Source organism: Barbus barbus, assembly GCF_936440315.1.
Source record: "Barbus barbus genome assembly, chromosome: 49".
In the NCBI taxonomy this organism is placed as follows: domain Eukaryota; kingdom Metazoa; phylum Chordata; class Actinopteri; order Cypriniformes; family Cyprinidae; genus Barbus; species Barbus barbus.
The window spans coordinates 5,710,517-5,728,932 of NC_136727.1; the positions used below are offsets into that span (position 1 = coordinate 5,710,517).

General features: G+C 37.5%; 1 protein-coding gene across 1 annotated transcript in view; it reads right to left on the reverse strand.

Moving 5' to 3' along the window:
* Positions 1 to 18,416, reverse strand: part of LOC306867207 (parathyroid hormone 2 receptor-like) — a gene marked incomplete at its 5' end in the record, with an annotated part of 49,148 nt that overhangs the window by 26,119 nt on the left and 4,613 nt on the right. Inside the window, 6 exons of the mRNA XM_079412798.1 lie at positions 624 to 777; positions 8,325 to 8,508; positions 9,772 to 9,869; positions 10,071 to 10,186; positions 10,273 to 10,383; positions 16,528 to 16,630. Coding sequence (XP_079268924.1) covers positions 624 to 777; positions 8,325 to 8,508; positions 9,772 to 9,869; positions 10,071 to 10,186; positions 10,273 to 10,383; positions 16,528 to 16,630 — 766 coding nt within the window. The remainder of the gene's footprint in view (positions 1 to 623; positions 778 to 8,324; positions 8,509 to 9,771; positions 9,870 to 10,070; positions 10,187 to 10,272; positions 10,384 to 16,527; positions 16,631 to 18,416) is intronic.

The following is an 18,416-nucleotide window of genomic DNA, read 5'->3' on the forward strand; positions in this document are numbered from 1 at the left end:
ATTTCTTCCAAAGTGCAGGAACTCTGTGTAAATCCAGTGAACGCTGAAAAAGTGTACAACAAACTGGAATAAGCTCTACCGCACAAGTTTTTAAAAAGTGGGCAGAAATCCCATCAGGACTTTTAGATTTCTTTGTACACAACTGACAGAACAATACCTGCACTTGGGAACTGTCTACCTCCAGTCTAGTATCCACATCATATATCAATATGTTTAAGTAACGCACATTATCAGTTGTTGATTCTCTGCTCTGTGTTATTGTTGGTCTGTTTAAAGTAGGACAAACTTGTTTGGGCTTCTCTATTGTTCGGCTCTCAACAAAATATCTAAGAATGTGGGAACCCTCCCAAAAGTATTTGCACTTCAAAGGTGTCTGTTTGGCTTGCCTGGCGAGTATTATGCATGAAACATAAAGTATGAATAAATAAGGCTTTAAGTAAGTGTTAATGCCTCAAAGGACCCCAAAATGATTCGACTGAGATTCTTGGAAGCAGACATAACACAAGCCTCAAAGGATTATCATAATAAGCTGAGGAATTGGTTAGGTTACATCTGGGCAGGGTAAAATAAACAATGTTTAAAAACAAAATCATGCGCTGATTGATCTTAACATGCACACTTACCCCACCCTATGAGGGTGAAACCCCAAAGATATTTGGAGTCGGAGAAGAATGCCATGAAAATGAGACTGTGAAGGTAAAGGCCCTCCACTAGGATCCAGTAGTAGTTGGTTGCCAGGAAATAAATGAAGAATAGGACTGTGATCTTGCAACCAACCTGAAAATACAAAGAACAATTTTTAGCAAGAAACCTAGAACCATGTGTGTGTTCAGTCAATCAGAGCAAAACTGTTAATTGTTATGCAGCCTTTTAGTTGGGCCGAAAGTATTTGAGATGAGTGTGCATGAATGCCACCACAACGGCATATTTAACAGTCATAAACTCTGGATTTTCCAAGCTGGAGGCACACAGTGAAAAACTTCACAGTGAAAAACATTTGGAACAAAATTAATCGTACAGTATATTGAGTCGTGGGCTCTGTTGTTAACTGTAACCTTATAGTAATAAAAAAGGGCTCCCTATATTTTAGAGCATAAGCTGAGGTAGACTTTTATCCATAAGAAAATTATAATTAAAATTGAATTTATTTAAAGGGGTCATGAACTGAGAAACAAAAATTCCCTTGATATTTTGACATATGAGAGGTCATTGTACTATAAAAACATCCTGTAAGTTTCAGAACTCAAAACTTTTCTGTTAAAAACAGCTTATATTGAAGGCAGTCTGCCAAAACGACCGCTTGTGGAATGTTCTACTCTATGATGTAATAGTGCGGATAAAAAATACTGATAAAACATACTGATTACATAGCCTGAATGCACTGTAAGTCGCTTTGGATAAAAGCATCTGCTAAATGCATAAATGGAAATGGATAAGCACCACCTCCACAGAAGAAGATCAACGCCTGCTTCTATATCACTGCCTGTTTAGCCCCGCCCACCGATTCATGCATGTAGTGTTTATGAGAGAGGCAAACACGCAGGTATACACAGAAACCAAATGATAAAAACTGCTCCGAAGACAACAAGATTCTGTGCAGTCAGAAAAATTGTCTTTGCATTGCCTTCCTTCTGATCCCATCGTTAGGAAAGAGTGAGTGAATGCATCAGTAAGAACTCGGTCCTTTGTTCATTCATTTGACCCCAGATTCGTTTACAAACAAGGCACAATTCGACACAGGATTTTCAGAAAGTTTAAAACTAAATGAGGTTGCTGTGCCGATGATATTGGATCTGACAGTAATGACGCAACACACAAGTGTGAGTAACTGAGTATTACATGGTCACTATTGCTTTGTCTGTTAAACAGATCATTCGATATTAGTTTTTATGCGTTTTAAACCTAAATTACTGCAGCGTCCATCTGTGAAGACTGTCAAGATTGTCAAATCTACACGTCTACAATCCGCCATGCCTATTCAAACAGCCTTCTGATGAGGGGGATGAAAGACAGGACAGAAAATAGCCAATTACTTCTAAATTATGTTTTTTTATGCAAAAATCTTGATAACATTGTAAGTGGACCTCAGAGAACAGTACAAAATAAAAAACAAAGGCAGTTTGTGACCCCTTTAATGAAAGGGCAATTTGTTCAGTAAACCACTGTTTAATAAAAAAAGAAGCAATTTTATGTTTGCTTTCCCCCCTGCTGTCCCGAAACCATACAGAACCATGACGTCAAAACTGAGGTATGAACTAAACTAGAGGTCTGCGCGGGACTGTTTTTTTTTCAGTTTAATTCGTTTAACATTTTGCTGTCAACACAGTAGTATTTCTTATTTTCATTCGTCTTTTCGAGAAATAATTTGTGTAACATTTTGCTGCATATCAACACAAATATAAAAAGTGTCATCGAGAATTTTTTTAAATGTAGGTTGTACAAAAATTGTAGCCTATTTATTTTTTTTCGTCTTTTCAAAATACAATTCGTTTAACATTTTGCTGTTAACACAGTAGGAAACGTGTCTCAGAGAAAAATAGCCTAAATAAATACGACATCTGTCATTTAAAATTTTAGGCTAAGCAAAATATGAACAAAGTCGAGTTGAACGTCCTTCAAGGGCAGCGCATCCACACTTTGCTCTGCCATCCTTATTCTGCTCTGTCACTCATCAACAACCTGTCTGTTCTGTCCGAGGGCCATATATTTACCACCGGTTCAGCCTGCTCTGAGGACCGTTATGCACATGCTGTGCTCAGACCCCGGAAATAAAATGCATGATGCAGAAAGTACTAGTCCATGCATGCAGCGTGTACGTAACAGTCCTGAGTGCAGATAAGAATGAGTAAAGCGCAGAATCTTATTCTGTTCTGAAAGTCAGGAAGGGGATATTGTTAGACTGCCCGCTCTCGTTCAAATTACACAGAGTTATCTACCGCTACTGCGTTTTATTCAGAAATCTGGTCGGGTCCCACGGTTCCCTACTGGGTACAGAAACCAAAAGAACATGACTAATGTTAGTTGATTAGTTCGCTTAGTTCATTTAGCAAATAGATATTTCCTTCAGTTATTTTCACACTTGATTATGCCTATTAAAATTTATTGTGCAAGCTTCTGTGACTTTCACTGCTAATTGTATTGCTCTACCATATTTCATCTTTAATTGAATAGCCATCTTTAATTTAATAGCACAGAGCTGCTCCATTGCAGTGGCTCAGTACTGTAATCACAAGGCATTTTCTTGTAACAATGCAAGGAACCTAACAATGCATGAACACATTTTCTGAAGTTGTGTTTTTTTATTTCAAAGCCACTGATATAATGCAATTAATGTCAAGCAAGTAAAACATGTGCAAAGCAAGCACACATTTGTATTTGTGCAGAATGAAAGTGACAAGTACAATATAGCCTAGTGCATTTCACACAGGCCGCAAGTTTCACTTTCACTTTAAATAAAATAGTGTATGCTTGACGTAAAAAATAAATGTTTATAGTGATTTAGTTTTTAGTCAAATGGTGCATGTGGTAAGCAGGGACACTGTAATGGGGGGAAGGTTAGGACAATTCTAAAGGTCCGAGGAAGGAGAGGGGGCCCAGAACGCGATTTCTACCGAGGGGGACGCACTGATGTGTAGTATTGGCTTTTGGTATCGGGCATTTTAATAAGAATGAGTATGAGTACAAGAGCACAGTACCGTGCCCGATATTGATACAGTATCAGTGCATCCCTACTTTTGAATGATTATAAAGAGAGCGCGCTTTGCACCATAGCAGTGGACGGCACAAAAATGTATTATATATATATGAATGCAATGCTGTCAAAATACCTCTCGTCTCATTCACCAGTGAGAAAATATTCAAGAAAACAAACAAGTGGTCGACCGATATTGTTTTTTTTGACTGCCGATGCCGATATCTTGGAAAGCAGGGTGGCCGATGGCCGAAATAAAGCTGATATAATTTTATTTATTTTAATTAATATTTAAGAAATTTGAAATCATTTGAAAATGGATTAAAAAATAAATGTGTAGGGGGACTTCCGGTTAGTAGCGCAATGGAGTAGACGTGTCTCTCGCTCTTCCCTGTTCAGTTTTTTTTATTTCTTCAACTACCCCTCCGATTTTTTCTGACAAACTATAAAAACTAAACAACTTGTGATTAGCAGTGTCTATCTAAAATGGCAACTAAAACGGCAAAAACATCTAAGAAAGAAGCCAACATTAGAGCCGAAGTGCCCGCGACGTCAGGCAAAGTGAGCATGGCGGCTCTAATAGATTTGCTGGAAGAACATAGAGCGGCCTAGGCGGCTGAGTTCAATGCTGCGATCTCAACATTAGATGTGAAACTTGACTGTGTGCAAGCCACAGTGTCCGATCATGGACAGAGACTTACCACGCTGGAGTCCCATGCGGAGTTGGTGGATGAGCGGGTGGAACGGCTAGAAACTTCCCTCGCAACATTAACGGAGAGCAACGCAAAGCTCAAAGCAAAGACTGCTGATCTGGAAGCGTGGAGTAAACGGAACAACATAAGGATCATTGGAGGGCTTGAGTCATTAGAGGGTCCACGGCCAATGACAGTATCAAGGGAAACCAAACGCCATCCATGAAGATTATAGCCCTGAAGTAATGGAACAGTGGGCTCAGTATCGTGAAGTCATGGCTGAAATGTAAAAACAGGGATTAAACCTTTTGTATCCGGCGAAGCTCTTTTGTATCTGGCGAGGCTTTGTATAACGACCAAAGAAGGGAGCAGTGAGTGGTTTACATCGGCGGAGGAGGGCGAGCGGTATCTAGTTTCCCAGCGTGGCGGCTCTCAATAATCTGATGTGCCTGACATAGGCCTATGAGTCACTGGAATCGTGGGCTAAAGCAAGAAGCGGAGCAACCCTATGCTGAATGACACTTATGTTATTGGAACTGTTGAGTTGGGAGCTATATGAATCTAACACAATTCTCTTTTCTGTAATGCCCTTCCCTACTGTTTTGTTTTGCAGATGTTTTTTTGCACCCATTCGGTTTTAACAGGCTCTAATGTCTTTGAACTGCCTTAGAAAGTACAATTGCTGTATAACAAATTTGTGACTGAAGAACAAGCTTCATGGAATGGACTGTTAAAAATACAGTTATGTATATTATTTTGCAATTGGAGGTTAAAATGTGTTTTTGGGGAATATAAGGTTTGTAGGTTAAATAGTAGTAAAAAAGGAGGTATCTGTTAAGGTACGCAAGTTATTGTTCGGTAGTTTAAGGGGAGATTAGGGGTTGTAATTGTATGGAAGATTGTTTTTTTGTCTTTCTTCCTCTTTTGTCTTTAGCTCTGTTTCACATCACATGGATCAGGGTCTTGCAATAGGTATTCACAATTAAAATGGCTGGTAATACAACAAGATAAAATATTCGTTTTATCTATTGGAATGTAAAAGGTTTAAATAATATTAAGACCCTAAAAGTTATTTCACATTTACAGTCCCTTAAACGAGATATAATTTTTTATACAAGAAACCCATCTTTGCACTTCAGATGTTTCTCGCATTAAGAGTGCATGGATAAGTCACTGTTTTCACTCCAAATTTGGTGTGAAGGCAAGAGGGTCAGCGATTCTTGTACACAAGAATATTGCTTTTGAACCGGAATCTGTGGTCTCCGATCCGAATGGTCGTTATGTGATTGTGTCTGGAATTTTACAAACAATCCCAGTTGTTTTAGCATGTATATATGGCGCCAATTGGGACAATAATACTTTTTTTGCTCCTTTTTTTTCTGTACTCCCTAATCTTGATAGCCACCACATAATCATAGGGGGAGATTTTAATTTGGTTCAAAATACAATATTGGACAGGTCTTCTTCAAAACAGTCCACATTGTCCAGACTTTTAGAGTTTTATACTAAACAGATTGGCCTGTCTGATCCCTGGAGATCAAGGTTTCCAACTAGCAAAGACTTCTCCTTTATGCACATATTCACTATTCATATTCACGGATCAATTTTTTCTTTTAGATAACAGAATGATGCCCTCTGTCAATTCTTGTGACTATCATAGTATAATCATCTCCGATCATGTCCCCACCTCTTTGGACTAAATATTCCCACAAGCCAGGACTTATTTTAAGCAATGGAGATTTAGTTCACATTTACTTTCTGATAACAATTTCAAAGATTTCCTCACATCTCATATAAATCTATATTTTGAAATAAATTACAACAATTCTGTTAGCAGTAGCACATTATGGGAGGCATTTAAGTCTTATATGCGAGGACAGATCATTTCATATGCCTGTCAGTAAAGGAGATCTGAGAATTCCAGGATGGCAGAAATATCTGACAGAACTTTCTAAACTAGATCTCCAATATGACCCCTTCACCCGCAATTTACAAAAAACGGCTTCATTCACTTCAAAATGGTAAATCTCCTGGCCCTGATGGCTTTACCATCACATTTTTTAAGACTTTCTCTTCTGAGTATATAGTGAGGCTTTTTTTCAAGTTAGCTTCCAAAAACCATGTCTGAGACATCCATTTCATTGTTTCTAAAGAAAGATAACGATCCACTGCTTTGCAGTAGTTACAGACCAATTTCTTTGTTAAACGTGGATTTTAAAATTCTATCTAAGATCCTTGCCCTTCGCCTTCAGCAAGTGTTGCCTGCTGTTCAGTTTCCTCAGTTTCCTAATCGTCCTCCTGATTCAAAAATTGACACCATTCTTTCTCTTAACCCTGATAGAAGAGGGCAAATCTCTGTCATTTATGAATCACTAGATTCTTTAAATTCTGACCCCTCTGAATCACCCAAACTATTTGGGAACAAGAGCTGGGGATCACTATCAGCGAAATAGAGTGGGACTATATACTCGATTTAGTACACACTTCCTCTGTATGTGCCCGACACAGTTTGATGCAATGCAAGATTCTTCACAGAGCACACTACACTAACGCCAGATTAGCCAAAATATACCCAGACAGAAGTTACACTTGCAATAGGTGCCGAAAATCTCCAGCAAATCACACACATACGTTTCGGTCTTGTCCAAGATCAGAGTTTTGGTCTAAAATATTTGATACTTTTTAAAAAACCTTTAACATATCAGCCACTCCAAACCCTCTTACAGCTTTGTTCGGAATTCCTAATTTGCCTTCAACAACACATGATGTTGTTGCTTTCACCACCCTGTTGGCTAGGAGGCTTATTCTCCTTAAGTGGAAATATAAGTCCTCTCCTTCTTATGATAGATGGATAAAACAAATTATTTTGTGTTTAAAGCTGGAAAAAAATTAATTAAAAGGGTCTTTAAAAACCTTTTACAAAACATGGAAACCTTTGTTGAATTGTATTGATACTATTGATCTGTCACTTGAAGATGCAGAAGAGGATTAAGTTGAAAAATGGCAAATATCGGTCGACCACTAATTACAATAATAATGCCTTTCATTCTCGCTTGATCTGTAATAGCGTAATGGGATGCACTGATGACGTATCACGTCTGCACGAAAAGGGTGCATGGAGGCATGCAAATACATATTTTGACAGGCAGGTAGGACAGACTATCGTAATGTTAGGACCGAATAATCGGTTGGTCGAACATTGTATGGTCCTACGCCTTCCACAGATGATATAAATACATTTACACCACTTAACGTATTGATTGTTATCGGGATGTGAAGAAACTTTCAATCAGCATAACAAAAAATGTTTTTGAACCAAATCACCAACCCTGCCTTTAAACCGATGTAAAATTTGTTTAGTAACTATTTAGAAACTCACACGAAATTCCAAATTGTGTGAATTCCTGTTGAGAGGACTGGATTTGTCCATGAAAAATCGTTGGACAACTCCTTTAGCATATACTGCTCATTTAGTTGCGGTTATGAGGCGACACGCTTGTGGGACAAAACTACATTTCCCATCATTCCCTGTGGCTCAGAAGGTAAAATACACCAATGCTGTATCAAATCCACATTTACTTCCCTGCTCTTCATTTTGCTGCATTAGTCCTGAAAACCCCTTACTTTTGTCTTGAAGTAAATAGAAGAAATGCATATTCAATTTAAATTGCTTGAATGCACATAATTACGACTTCCAAGCTCATGTGCATCATGTCTCTTAATGCATTTCCCATGGAGCAATTTATTAGAATGTGCATGAACGAATGAATCTTTGATGAACAAAGTGTACTCAACTCACATCAGGGCAGTGAAAGGTTCATTTAAGTTAACTAAAGTTAATTGAAGTCATTTCAACCAAAACTAGCTCAGCCCAGCTCAACGAAAAAATCAAAAAACTAAAGTGGTCTGGTTCATCAACCTAGGTCATTCATTGCACTCACATACTGAGTCTTGTCAAGAGGGGAAATGGAAACGGTGCTGATGTTGTCCATTAGCATGGTGTCGTACTCCTGTAGCACACCATTAGCGTACACCACTCTGTCTTTAATGAAGATGCTGACTGCACGCAGCATGAAAGACACAAAGAGGTGCATGTGGATGTAGTTTCTGGTGCAGTGGAGACGTCTAGGATACAAAAAGAGAGAACATTTAAACTAGTCACAGGGTAATCTTGTCATTTTTGTCCTTTTTCCCCTCAAAACCGGCTTGAATAAATGTAATTTCAACCAAATTTCAAATCACCCTTCATTCTGTGCTGGAAATGATGGAACATTCATGTAACAAAAAGGCAACCTTTTTTCTTGCTAAGGCAATAATTTAATATTTTTCCATAATTTGACAAAATTGGGATCGGAAATGATGCCTAATGGAAACATTTCTGTTTACAAATGATATTGCTCTTTTTTTCTTTATTTTTTAAACACAATAAATGTATCATATCATCTCTAGTTCTTCACTTTGTCTTCTTGGTAAGCAAATAAACTAACCTTTAAAATTTTGGAAAGTTTCAAAATTGAAATGACATAAAAAAAGGAGAGACGAAAAGTGATTACATATATATATATATATATATATATATATATTACACATTTCACTCTGTTTATATTATAAATTAAATAACTAATATTTTTATGATGGATTTTCATATTTTAAGATTAAAAATCTGAGACAAAAAAAGTCTAGAACAATAAAATCCTATGCATAAAAGACTTTTGAAAATCAGCAAGAATGAATAATGGATGCATGGTAAAAGGTTTTCAAGACAGTTTTGAGTTGACCTTCATATTAGTGTAGTTTAATAACATATACTACTTTTTGTTAATATTTTGAATTATATTTTATTTTATATTTTCATTTTATTAAACATTTAGTCATTTTGTTGTGTGTTTTTGTTATTTTTATTAGATTTATTAGTTTTAGTTTTAGTTATTTTACTACCTCAACTCAAAACTAAACAAAAAGTATAATTGTTTCCTTAGCAACTAGCTGAAATAAAACAATTGTTTTCATATTTTATTTTATTTCAGTTAGTTTTATGGTTTGAGTTTTACTAGGTTTGTTCAAATAATCAAATCATGCTTAATTGTGGACCCAATAACACCCTTGAGTGGAGACTCTATTAGAAAAAGAGAAGTACAAGTTGTTCAGTTACAGCAGAAACTCAATAGGGAACCTTTTCAGCTAATTTAATGTCTAAAGCTCTTTAAAGATGACAACCTGAGGCTGTCTGAACTGTCCCGCTTGAGTCCCTCAACAGCATCCCCTTGTGCAGAACAAGTACAATATGTTTGCTTGCTGTGCCACTTAATAATGAATACATGGAGTTACTAGTGTTTCTTTAACTTGCTGTATGGGACCAAAGTCTGCTGGGAACCGATGTTCAATTACCGAAAGTATCCAATGATGAAAATGGCGACCAGCAGCGAGCTGAAGGACACCGCGTAGCCGACTGTGTACATGATGTGCAGCCGCTCGAAAAAGTCCCTCTGGAAACACAACACTTCAGTACATTTCCAAAGACTTCTCACTTAACAAACCAGTGCCATTTGAAACTATATAAGCAGCTTTACGGCTTTGCGTTTGAAGACACCAACTCAACTATATCTCTTTGGACCATTATTATCTAAAAGTAATTCTTGAACGATTTCAAAACACCACACACTCTTCCAGCCTGTAATTGGACTTACTTTGCCCTTTTCAATTCCTGGAACCAAAAACCGCAGACAGTCTGAATAACTGACCCAAGTTCTGTTCTCCACCGATACCCACGATCCATTCAAGTCGCACTTACGGTATGCAAATCCTACGAAAATGAAGAAACAGAAAAAATTAACTAGTCGCTGTTGTAAAGAAACAGCGACTATTTGTTAAAAGAAGTTTTGTAAGTACCGTTGTGGTTGAAGTCGTATACATAGCTAGGACATGGCACTTTGGTGACAGTTCCTGGAGAACCTTGGGGCCAGCAAACCAACCCGTCCCATCCAGGAGAACAGACCTCATCTGTGTACAAAATGTGTAAACCACAATCACACTTCACAGAATGAAAATACAAATCTCAACAAAGTCTGGAAGTTAAGATTCCTGTGGGAAGAAAATCACAGATGAAATTACATTAACATCTCAATTGCTTCTCCAAGCAGTGAAACTAAAAAGAGAGCAAATGGATTTTTTGGCAAACATTTTCAGCTTCTGTATTCTGGTTCAGCTTCCAGTTTCCCTGAATGAGTCCATTTCATTAATGGTTCCATTAAAAATTATTTTAGTACTTTTCCAAAAAAAACAAAAAACAAAACGAACCAAAATCCAAATTAACTGCTAAATAATGAAATTATTTGAATAAAAACACTTCAATTTATGCATAGTAGATGCCTTTATTATTGTAAGAGCCAAAATATTCATAATTTACAATGCCAAGTTCATTGGACAACAAGATTAGCAAGCAAGCTAGAGAAGATGAGAAATTCATCTTCATTTATCAGAAAATATGTATATTGTATAACCTTCTTAAGTCTCAGATATCACACATGCTTCTCAGAAAATATCTCAACAATATCAGCTCAGATTTGTCAGCAGTCAGAGAGAATATCATCAGCTTCTTCCAGGAGTGATCTGAACTCTATAGCGCTATATATTCAAGTGAAGTGAAGTGAAGTGACATTCAGCCAAGTATGGTGACCCATACTCGGAATTCGTGCTCTGCATTTAACCCATCCAACGTGCACACACACAGCAGTGAACACACACACACCGTGAACACACACCTGGAGCAGTGGGCAGCCATTTATGCTGCGGCGCCCGGGGAGCAGTTTGGGGTTCGGTACCTTGCTCAAGGGCACCTCAGTCGTGGTATTGAGGGTGGAGAGAGCGCTGGACATTCACTCCCCCCACCTACAATCCCTGCCGGCCCGAGACTCGAACCCGCAACCTTTGGATTACGAGTCCGACTCTCTAACCATTAGGCCAACGACTTCCCACGACTAGCCTAGTGTGTCAACAATACTCTAATATGTTTCCTTTCTAGGAAAGGACAAACACTAGGAGAACATCTAAGTCTAAGCGTTGACATATACTGAAAAATAATGGCAAGAAATGTTGTTAAATTGAATTGTCCTCACAAGCTGCATGCAAAAACAAATAACACGACAATTGTAGTAGGCTTCACGAACAAATGATTCTTATGACTGGCTTTTTAGGGAATCAAAAACACACATCAACACTATATTCTTTGAAGTGAATCAGAAACATACAACAAAACCAGTATACAGCGATTCTGAAGATACTGACTGTTATGAATCGGTTCTTTTTAGTGAATCAGAAACATACAACGGCCCTGTCCCAAATGGAACACTTCATGCGCACTTGAGGTCTTACGGACTAAGTTCACACTTGGCATCTTTTTTTGAAGCTGCCAGTGTCTGTTTTACATTATAATTCTATGGAGTAGAGCGTCTTTTCAAGTTGAAAAAGGTTCAACTTTTCTGAAAAAAAAGCGCCTTTTTGACAGCTGACCAATCACATGCGAGTGGCGAGTCGTTTCCATAACAAAAAAAAGAGAAGATAGCCGGTAGACACATCGTACTAGTTTCGGAGCACAAGGAGTTGTATGATATTAGTACAAAACTCTATCTAGTCTAAAATATGCCGCAAACCATGCATCATCCAACCGGAGCTCCTGGACTAAAAAAGCACCATTGTTTCCTTCCCCGTATTATGTCTCACACCCACAAACGTCGTTGTGTACCAACATTACCCTCCTGTTAACTTCAAAAGCCAACGCAAGAGCCAACTTTTTACTCTTTCTGCAGCACGCAGCGCTAGGCTACTGTTGCAGCTGTTGTAGCAACAAAAGACGCCCTCGGCTGCTAACCAAAATGCTGCCAGCTTTTTATTTTACTTAAAGTGCTCGTCATCTTTTTCTTGTAAATTTTTTTAAAAAGATGCCTAGTGTGAACACGCCCGCGTGCGCATGTCCGGTGTCCCATTCGTTATTTTAGTGTTCAGAAGGGTGCTCGTGAGCGCCCCCTTTGTGGCCGCTGTGCACTCTCGATCCGCACTTCTGCCGAGCCCACACTAGGGAGAACTTTGCAGGAGATTTCTACCCGACATTTAAAGCGGCAGTACGTCACGAAAGTGCAGACTCAGAGGAAGACCACGAGGGTTTACGGTGCAAATTGGGACTGGGCCAACAAAACCAGTATACAGCGATTCCGAAGAATCTGACTCTTATGAATTGGTTCGTTTTGAATCTGAAGTGAAGACAGTTCTTATAAGACGAGTTAACAGTTTGAATCTGTCTGAAACACTGCCCTTATAGTAGCTTATGAACTGGAATCCAATCGTTAATCTGTATACCCAGCCCTATTCTAGATGCACTTGTGAATAGTTTCACAAACAGCAGAAATTCATTTTGCATGTGCGGTCCGTTGCTCACTCAAAACTGAACCTAATTAAAACTGTTAAGAGTCCCTTGGGAAACGTCTAATGTAATTATAATTTCTTTAGTAACAGACTGTAACAGGGTCATCTTAAGTGAAACTTGGCATCTCACGTTCTCAGACAGTATAATTGCAACAACAATGCTTTCATCGAAGCATAAAAGCTCCATTTGCCTCAATTTTCACACATTTTCTAGCATGACAACTAACTAGCTCCACTACAAAAGATGCATTGTTAATCACATAAATCATGCAACTCTACGTTTGAAAACAGAATGATTTCAAGAGAATTAATTAAAATATTAATTATAATTATGAAAGGAATATCCTCAAAGCCCAAAGCGACACTACGGTTTATCTTTCCTCACAAAACATCGATTCGCCGCCTTTGCGAGTCTTCATTCTAAGTGAAAGTATTGCATCAGCCATTGATTCAACCCCCACTGATCAGTGTGTGAAAAGGGCAAAGTGTCTGTATAGAAGCGCCACACCAACCAGTTAATTCCTTGAAGGGAGAGGAGAGGGTTCGGAGCGCTTCAAGAGTATGATGCTATTTTGAAACTTTATTCAGAGTCAATAAATCAGCGCAGCTCAATTCAACCTGGTGGTTTGCTGATGAAAGAAAGAGCATCGGCAAACTTTGTCTGTGGCTGTGCATTATATCTATTTGTAGATTCCAATGGTCATTGGGGTGAAATGTTATATGCACCATGTCGTGTTTCAAATCTTGGACATTTATTGATTTTTTTAGGTCCTGACTTAAACAAACCATTTGTTATGTTTTTAATAATTTTTAAGATACTGTATGTACATATGGGTAAATATGTACTTCTTGCCACTGAGATGAGAAAAATATTCCAGCTAACTTGAATTCAGCCCTATAAACAGAACAATAATATCAGAGCCGACACATAATAAATGATATTATCTTAAATATTTTTGAGGATGTTCTGAGAGTTGCCATGGCAAATGCAGGTTCAGCGAGAGCATTCGACAGCTTGATGCAAATGACAATGGCTAGGCTCTAATTAACTCTGATAACTAATATTAGCAAATGTTGTCAAACAAAGGAGATTTTTTTAGTGACAAATGCTATTTACACTAAGTGCAAATAGCTATAGATTCTATTTACACTGTTAAAATAGCAAGATTTTGTGCTATTTATACTACTTATTGCAAATAGTGGCAATTATCTGCACCTCAGTATTGTAGTACATTATAAAACAGTACGCAATAATAACGTACTGAGTGTAAATTATAATTTTAATTAAAATTTATTAAATGGATGCCACCTTATTGGGACAATAAAGCCCTCCCTACACCTACCCTAACCCTACCCGATACTTTATTTTCAACTTTTTGATTATTTCCTTCATTTTTATTGAAAATAAATGCCTTTCTGATGCGATATGAGATTTGAAAAGGGAGAAAAAAAATTTGGCAAAAGGTGGGCTCGAACTCGGGTCGATCGCGTCAAAAAGCATGCGCCTTACCATCTACGCCACTAAAACTAATGTTGAACTAACTTCTTTTTTTATTGTTGACTAACCCAATCATACGTTAGTGGGCGGAGTTCGTGTAAATAGCCTTTGCCAACAAGATGGGCTATTTGCACAGTGTAAATAGACACTCCGTTACTTTTTCCCCATTTATTGACTGGCAGTGCGCTGTGTGAGCATGCTGTTACTATAGATCTAAATGTGAATGTGCCTGAATTCATCCCACTGGCAAAAAACAGATTTAGTATTCATCAAAATGAATTAAAACAGTGAAATGCAAACTCAGAATATGACGCAAACTGCAATAATTAAATATGTTAAACAACACAAATGTATCTAATCCCATTTTATTAACCAATGTCTTTGCTGCATAACCTTCTTATCCTGAGTTTTACTTTACAGACGTGAATTTACTTTTCCTTCACAAGATACAGGGCTTTTACATTTGTATTAATGTAATTTCTTGTATTAAAAACAATCAAGCCCTGCTCATATTTAAAAAGTAACGCGAAAGTAACGTAACACATTACTTTCCATAAAAAGTAGCTAAGTAACGTAATTAGTTACTTTTTTAGGGAGTAACGCAATACTGTAATGCATTACTTTTAAAAGTAACTTTCCCCAACACTGTTTATAAGTGGCCTACAATTGGGATATCCATATCAAAGATATATGCGGTTTACGCCACAGTTCAAACAGGTCCTCAAATGTGATGAGGGCTTCCGGTGTCATTCGTTTCCAGTTATTTTACCTGTACAAAAACAGCCTGATAATGCTGCTTGATATTGCACATATTTGTTATCATATTATTTCAATTCAGCATCTAAATTATACTGTTTTTATATAGTGCAAATAATTGTAACATTTGCTTTGTTGTTTATCTAGTTATTAATGAATCTATGTAAAACCTACTCCAAATGTAAAAAATACCCCATTTATGAACGCTCCAATCTAATCCTTTTGAACTCTGAAGGGAGTTTGTGATGTCACAGATTAATGGTGTAGTGCGGCTTGTGAGTCACCCTACTGTTTACAGAAGCTGACATACATTTTTTTTTTTCTTCCAGTTTTCCTGTTGTTTTTTTTTTATTTTCTTCATTTACAAAGCGTTAACCATGTGTTAGCTGATTGTGTGACCAGGCATACCAAGTTAAGATTGGATTAGCAAATTAGGATGCTGAGGAAGGTATGATTTAAGAACTTGAAGATGATTCAAGCACATGTGAATCATTACAGAGACAAGAAACTCAGTGATGGCTCCTCGCACCTATTAAAAAAGAATCACTGAAGTATAAATGCTCTGGTGAATTGAGACGTTTCCATTACAATGTTTTTTCTTCAAAATGACACATTTAATTCAATCTGTAATTTCTTTGTAATGGTTAATGCAATTTATTAGCAATTTCTGAGAGAAAAAGGTTTCAAAGTAAATCCTACACCAGTGTATTCTTGCTCAGAGGTAATGATGCTCTTGGGATTCGAAATCACAACCTTTTGGTTACAAGTCCAGCTTTTTAACAACATACACCCAGCTCGCATTTAAACTGGAAAACTGTCACCGTTATGTCATTTACTATAAAAAAAGAAAAAAAATCAATCAAATTGCTTCAAACAGAATGGAGCCTGCAGCTGTTGTTGTGATTAAACGAGGCCAGCTTGAAAATCCATCACAGCCGAGATCAATATCAAATTATATGCATAGCAGACACATTTTCACTAGTGCCATCATTTGGACTCCACTGCGTATGCTGAGATACTTATATGAGTGGGCAGATATAGATGTAATATGACTGTAAGGTAATTCAGTGACTAAATAAAGCCACAAAGCAGAGAGACCAAAGACACTTGGAAAGGACCAAGACAGTTTCAAGCTCAGAAACCACATGAACCAATAAAAGATCTCATATTCTTCATCTCTTGGATCTTGGATCGCTCTCTGGTGGCAGATTTTGACAGATAAATCCTCTAAGCAGATTCTAATGTCACATTCTGTTCCACGGATTATGTGTCAGATGTGAATTCACATGTAAAATGCTTTTAAACTAATGAACAAATGACATAAATGTGTTTTAGTGTGAGTCACTTTCATCTTGATCCATCCATATTTCTATCAATTATGCAAATGATCTATCCTCTCGGCTCCCACTGAACATCACATTAGAGGGAAAAAGGTTCAGAGGACCAAGCTGAATCCACAGGTGAGGTCTTACCAGCAGGGTTGTGTTCGGAGATGTTCTGAAAGCACTGCAGTTTGATGTCGTACAGCAGGAGAACTTGTTCCCGAGCTGTTAAGCCTGCTTCAGGGTCCACATGCTGCCCGGAGACAAAAACCAAGACATTGATTGTCTGACAGTTTGACTCCAGTATTTTAGATTTGATTAGAAACTATCCAATCAGATGATTTGGAGGTGTCTTGGAGTTTCAAAGCCACCAGCAGATCTTCAAAATGTCTTTGTGAATTGGAAAATCATCAAGAGATTTGCATTTAACAATAGAATTCTTGTCATTTTTTCAAAACTAAATCCAACAATTTAGCCCTCAGATTTAGCAATATGACAAATATTTCATACAATATTTTTTTCCAAATAAACCCCATTCACAACATATGACCTTACAATGTTAATCAGTTAAGCTTAAAATTGTTTATGAGGTAAAAATCGGAATTAATTGGTTTATTTAAGTCAAAAATATTATTTGAAATTACTAAATTAACGTTAGGTTACGGGATTGTCAAGGATTTTAATAGCTAAATAAGAACATTTTCTATTGTCAGTTTTCACAACGAACCTGATTGGAAGCTAAACATTTAGATCTGTCCGAGTTATAAAGTTAAAATAATTAAGAAATGTGAACATGCATAAATACAAACATTAAGTTGAGGTGAAATGAGGATGAAAAATGCAACAGTTTGTTCATCTTACCTGTGCTTCGACTGAAGTGCCAAGCAAAACTTGGACAAACATCCACAGTATTATAATCCACATTATGAACGGTTTCACGGCGTTTAAAAATAGTTATACATGAAAACTGACTGCATTGACTCAGATGTTGTGTTTCTCAGCACGTAAAGCTCAATGTGCGCCCGGTGATTTTATCCAGCTCCATATTTACACTGGAGAATGAACTCAGCATCTGCTGAACGAGAAGTGAATTGAATACCACCACCTACAGCAGAAATACTCCTTCAGACGAACAAGAGAGATGGTGCACCTCTGCGCAATCCACTGGTTGGGTGGAACCCCCTCTTGAAATGACTGCAAAATTCTAATGAATAACTTTACATAACTGCCCTCAGCTGTATTTTTTCCCCTCTTGCATATGTTTATCTGAAACTTGTCAAAAAAAAAAAACCTTATTAAGTAGGCTAGCCTAAATCAAGTGTAACAGTACATCGTTCGAGCTTTCAGTTACACAAATTAAATCCTACGTAGCCTTTTGTGACTTAACGTTAGTCATAGTGCAGTAGACCTACATACGCTTGCGACAAGTAGTGTTCAATGAGAAAGTAAGATCATCTTTTTACGCTATTCATATAGGCTAGAGTTTGACTCATAGGCTATAATTTATATAAAACCCGCTGTATTAGTGCATTCATGTTTCATACAAGTGAACAGCATCTCTTTCCAGCCGACATGAGATGATAAGCAATTTGAGAGCAATTTCACTGATTTGGACACTGATTTAACTACCTTGATTATCTCTCAAACAGACATCTCTTCTCCTCGCAACACTGAGGTTATTCTATTCTGTTCAAGAAAATACAGGGCTTTACGTAATCAAAACTATACCCTCAGCAGAATTATTTCTATTCCATTCAGTTCTAGCACGTCATTCTATTATGTTCTCCTATTTCATCTTGTCCTTCATATGGTTTCCTATTTATCATCAAACCTTTTCTCCTTCAAATCTGTCTTGTAAGAAGGAGAACTCTGCCCTGAAGGCAGCTCCTCTCAAAATATGACAACTTCAAAAAGTTCCTCTCTCTCTGTCACCCTCGCCTGTCTCTATTTAAATCCTCTTTTCTGTTGGACTCTTGTGCAAGGATTTTCACCCTCGTCTGCATTCTGAGCAGAGAGCCACATTATTATTTAGTCATTTA